The sequence below is a fragment of the Saccostrea cucullata genome, unplaced genomic scaffold, assembly GCF_032062105.1.
Source record: "Saccostrea cucullata isolate Sc308-1 unplaced genomic scaffold, CSIRO_AGI_Scuc_v1 ctg685, whole genome shotgun sequence".
NCBI lineage: Eukaryota > Metazoa > Mollusca > Bivalvia > Ostreida > Ostreidae > Saccostrea > Saccostrea cuccullata.
Window position 1 is genome coordinate 136,127 of NW_026922643.1, and position 5,916 is coordinate 142,042.

The 5,916-nt window shown below is 33.5% G+C and overlaps 1 protein-coding gene across 1 annotated transcript; it reads right to left on the bottom strand.

Annotated features, from left to right (window-relative positions):
* Positions 1-651: 651 nt before the first annotated feature.
* LOC134262132 (toll-like receptor 4) lies at positions 652-2,830 on the bottom strand. Its single transcript, XM_062744521.1, has one exon. The coding sequence runs from the start codon at positions 2,828-2,830 to the stop codon at positions 758-760; it is 2,073 nt and encodes a 690-aa protein (XP_062600505.1). The 3' UTR covers positions 652-757.
* Between the last annotated feature and the right edge of the window lie 3,086 nt (positions 2,831-5,916).

Here is a 5,916-nt window from a genome sequence, read left to right on the forward strand (position 1 = left end):
ATTTACAAAAAAAAAAAAAAAAAAAATTCCATAGGTTTACTAATACTTTTCATACTTCAGCTCTCAAAATTTTATATATCTGCACACTCATTAGTCAGCCAATTTAACTTATTATCACTGTCCAAGTTATGAAAATTTGTACAGGATTTCTTTATTAATTCATACAAGACGTTTCTTTCCTCCTTAATGTGATTACATGAAAAGAGAAAATGTTTCCATCATCAACTGTTTTGTTATTGCATCTATTGTATGTAGGAATGCCTATATATCGACCCCTTTCAATATTAAGTCTGTGAGCTGGTATACGAGTAAAACTTCTCCTCTGCTCAAAATTCTTAATTAAATAAGGGCAAAATAAAAGTGCTATAGCATCTCAGCTTTTTATCAAGACTTTATATAAAAATAAACAATCTTTTTACGTTTGAATTTGTGCATTTTGACTGAAGTTAAATCACGAATACCCTCGATATTGGTAATATGAAAATATGTTCAATGTTTATGCATACAAGAATGAAGAGCAACAATATCCTGTATTCACTATACTATAAAAAAAAACATACAGAAAATCTAAGTAGCCATATGCTCGTCTAAAGAACATGTTCACAGTCTATGCAACACGATCTAGAACCTTCAAATGATGGATACAAAGAGACTATGAATTCTTAATGTGCTCTTCTACTCCTACTCTTTCACCAGAAGATCTAAAATTACAACTGCTTTTTTGCTCAGGTACAAGCAATGCATCTTGACGTAGCATTTACGATGGCCTGGAACAAGTTTCTGCTATTTTATCCCAGAAAACAATGTTTCCTTGGGGATCATCAGGATATTCAATATAGGATCTACTATCTACCAAAGCCAACATTGATAAAGGCAACGTTTTAGTAGAAACGTGCCGATACATAATGAGAAACAGAACATCTTTACCACTCCGTGTGTATATACTCTCCATGCGCGCCATATTGAATTCAAACATGCACCAGTAAGAATTAAGGAAATTGTCTGACAGAACTATTATTGTTTTCCGGCTTTTGGTAATGGCCTCGGTGATATTGGCAGCGATTTCGGTACCTGGTCGAAAATCCCTTTTACTGAGGCACAGCTGCAAGCCTCTTAAATCCTCTAGCTGGACAATTGACTCGTTCACAGCAAAGTCGCCGTCCTCTTCAGCATACGATATGAAGGCATCAAATATAAAGGTGTCGTTCTGCAATGGACTTGATAACCGGTATTTGTTTCTTGTCATGTAATATATATAGCGCAGTTTCCATCGGTAACGGTAAACCAAACCGGAGATTGTTATTAGAACAAAGAAAATTATAAGGGAGGATATAAGGAATGTCACTATTTGATAATTTGTGCAATACACTTCAAGATATCCCACAGCTCTTTGAAGCCCGATGCTCGTTCCATTATCAAGCGTGCATGTAATATTTTGAAAATCTGAAATGTATTTGCGGTTTTGAAAAGACCACTGTATGAAATGTTTTGATTCACATGTGCAAGCAAAAGGATTATATGCAAGAGAAATGGTCATAGAGGTAATCCGTTTGAATAGCTCGGAAAACGAGAGCATAGCCTTATCATTGAGCTGTCGCAGTAAGTTCCCGGAAAGATCAATTTCTATTAGATTCCATATGTGGTGTACGTTTACATTCCATTGCGTCATAGAGTTTGATTTCAGGTTAATTTTATGAATATTTCGTAGGTGTTTGAAGATTTTTATTGGCAAGTTTTGTATTTGGTTGTCAGACAAGTCCAACTCTTCAAGATTTACAAGATTTTTAAAGGTTTCACCATCTGTGTCGTTTTCCAGGATTTTCCCTAGAAGATTCTTATTCAGTTTTAGAACTTTCAATGACTTTGTGTAATTAAAGAAGAATACAGTCAAAGACGGACAATGACATTCAGAAAGATCCCAATATATTAACTTTTTTAATCCATGAAAGGGACCAGAGAAGCTTGTAATTGGGTTTTGCGACATGTCAAGGTGTGCAAGATTATTGTTTGGACAGAATTGTACGTCACGAATATCTGTCCTTAGGCCATTACCCCTTAGAATGACGGTTGTTAAATTTCTTGGCAACGATATATCAAAAGGTGGAAATGAACATTCATCCGACATTTTCTCATATTTCAAAGAATATTCGTTCATTTTATTTTTGCATATGCGTACTGGATTTTGACAAAAGAACGCGTCCCTTACTTTATCGAAAGAAGGGGAAAAATACTGAAAAGATACATCCAATTTTTCTAAGCCTGATAAAGACTTAAACTGCAGTAAGTAACGACCTATAGTCAGTCTGTTTTTGACAAGCGAAAGAGTTTTAAGTGTATGAGGTAAGAACTTAAGAACATTCGATTCAATGATGGCTAATCTGTTGTTATCTAAGTATAGTTCTTCAAGGGGTGTGTTTTGAAAGAGCATGATGTCACTGACTTGTATCATAGTTCCTAATCCAAACGTGCAGTGGATTTTATTGGCTTTGAAAACCTTTATTTTAGAAAATTGTAAACTACGAGAAAGATTTTCAAAACTTGCAAAAGTAAGCCTCTCGTTGTAGGAAATATTCAGAATGGTTAGGTTTCTTTGTGTTATCAGTGCATCTGCTGAAAATGAGGTCAGGTTACAAGCAGACAGGTCAATGATTTCCAGATGTGGCATATTTATGAGGAAGCTCTTTGTCATCGCTCTTACAGAGCAGAAACCTGTGTCACCTGATACGTCCAGTTCTCTTAAAGATGCCAGGAGCCGGAACGGTCGTCCAAATTGTGTAGGAGAAATGACATCAATTCTAAGAATCTGAAGTGAGCGGAGATTCCTCCACATTTTCTGTGGAAAAGCAAGTATTGTTTTATTTGTACAGTTCTTGATATTAAGTTCATGTAAAGCTTTTAAGTCTTGAAAGACATTAGGCCGATAAACACTTTTGTCAAGGTCAAGAATATTTCCTTCTAAATTCAATGTCTTTAACCTTTTTAGATTTGCAAACGCTTCGTCCGAAAAGTTTTTGATTTTGTTGTAAGATAGATCAAGATTATGAAGTGAAGGACAGAATGATGTTGTCAAAGAAGTGATATTGTTGTGCTGTAACAGGAGGACAACAACATCCGGTTGAGTTATCGGAACTTGTGTGATTTCCAGATTTGAACAATTGGCAGCGTACAACTTGCTCGTGTTCCAAATAAGACTACAGCGGCAGGCCGAGTTGCTAGTGCAGTTTCTGCTAAATCCATTTATTGCAACCACTACAAATTCAGCAACCGCAAACAGGAATATCTGCAAATTAAACGTTTTTAAAATGAAATACTCATTTTTTGACAACTATTGACATTAAGGACATCAGCATTTGTTAACAGTGATTTATGGCTGCTAATAAATGAATGTGTATGTGTTTTTGAAAATTGTGCTATGCTAAAGGGTTTTCATGGCTGAATAGATTTTTCTTTGCTGGTTTACCTTACAGGTCCACTATAGCTTTATGTTTACCTAAGGTCAATATCAAGAGTACATGTACGTGTGGAAATAAATAACATTTTGGGCGTTCAGCATTTATTTCTTAAGCTTATTTCATTAAATATTAGACCAATTTTAGAAATGATTCCAGCATATCTTGGGAAGTATACGAAATTTCGGAATGAACTTTCGTAGTAATGTAAATTGTTTATATATGAATTGATGTGAATAAAAATTACGAATTTTAAATCATTTGATTTAAAAGTATTTCATTGGTAAGTCGATTCCCTATGTAAGGAGTTCCATATCTTTATCCTATCTTTACAACCCAACTTTTTTAAAAGTCAGAGTAAAGCAATGTAAAGGCCTGTGGCCTAGACAGGCGAGCACTGCTGTCCACTGAAGTTCTTGTTAACTAACTTAATATCGCACAACTAATTACTCTTTGATTATGTGATAAAAACATAACAATGGCATTTCTAATTAATCTACATCATGTAATCATTTAGGTATACTTGAGGGTTCTTGAACAATCCATTTGGAAAGTCTGTCATTTTGTTTCCTCTTTGTTTAAGTGATGAAAGTATTTATTTTTTTTTATATTAAAAACAAGAATATACTTTCATCACGAGGAAGCTCTTTAAGATCTTTAAAATTTCACAATTTAATTGAAAATATTTCCTTAATATTAGAATAAACAGAACAAACACAAGTTTTTCTAATAACCCAGTTGAAAATAATAGAATAGTACACATAAAGGAAATATTTTCTGTGCTTTTACATTTGTTTTATCCTGTGAGTAAATAATATTATATTCACTATTCAAACGAATTGAATAAAAAAAAAATAACAACACACAATTACAGAATCTGACGTTCTGTAATATGTTAAGATTTTTCTCTTATCATTCTTTTGAGACAACCTCTTGAAAATACAAAAATAATAATAAAAAAAAAGCAAAAACTAAAATAAAAAAATAATAATTACTAGAAGTACTATGAGCACTGAGCTTACTAAATGATACCCCACACCTCCCATGTGATTATAATGGCAAATTAAAGTCTATGTTTTGCTCTGGGAGACCCGAAGTAAGTTGCAGATTGAAAAGTAAAATAGGAGGTGCACAATGGCACAATGGCATTATGTAATAAAGAATCTGTGAAAGTATCATAAATTCAATTCAGTGGCATAGGAAGAGTTGTGGACAAGAGATGGGTACCCTTCAATATTATAGAAGGATTAGTAGTGTCTATAGTCTGCTATGGGAAACCCGAAATATTGTGTCCGATCAAAAAGTGAAACAGGAGATGATGGCACTATGTAACAAAGATTCTATGAAAGTCTCAGTAAATGTCATTCAGTGGTATAAGAGGGGTTGCAGATAAGAGAGAATTACCCTAAAAGCATAACGGACAGACATGCAGCTAGACAGACGGACATCCCGATCACTTTATACCCTCCGACGTTTCAAGCGGGGTGTTTAATAATAATAAAAAACCTGGAATACTGCCTGAATCAAATCCTTTTTGTGACTATACGTTTTTCCTCCGCAGCATGAGAACATTTTTAGAACATAAAGTGTTGACATTTTGATGGAAGTATCACACATTTGTCACATAAGAATAAATAATTTAAAAAAATGCTCATTCATTTTATATACTAAAAACTAATATAATGTCAGTATCAATCTATTAGACTAGTAGAGTTTAATGATTACCTGTATTCACATTCTGGAACTTATCTGAAGATTCAAAGTGTGAAATCTTTGAATGAAATATATTGTGTCGAAGCGACTGATAGTTGACAATGTTTTACCAAATTTTTGCTACACCTTATGTCTGCAAAAAGTCTTCCACGTGTATTTGGTATTTATAAGAAAAGTAAAATTTTCACGAATTTTGTAATTGTTGTATATAATTTACACAATACAAAAATACGCTAGAATTAATGAATTTAAGACAAGAAGAGGGTTCTCCCGAAAAAGAATTTTAAAATAAAGTTTAGCAATAAAAATGGATATCCAGCTGTAGACGATCGATTCCAAAAGTGATCTACATCAATAATCTTAAAGCTTCACCTCCTGTACAACATTTGTGGAGGGGGGGGGGTTACTTTATGTCGACAAATTATAAAAGGTATATTTCAATAATCAAGATAAATGATAAATCTAGCAGATGTGCTCTGTAAAGCAAGTGTCCAGATTAACCGGTCTCCACTATACTGTATTTGGAATAAAGTCAGAAGAATGTTTATGAATTTTCTTGCTTATCGAGTTTTGTTATTCAGACTTTGTCAATAGGATTTCTTTTTTTAAATAAAATGTTTCAATATTATATGATAATTAACATATCTTGTAGAAACGCACTGGGGAAAGAGTTTATTTACTAAGTGCTGATTTTCAGCAAGGGGGTCATGATCAAAATAACCTTTCACCTACTCTTGTGCTGTCATTTAATTTC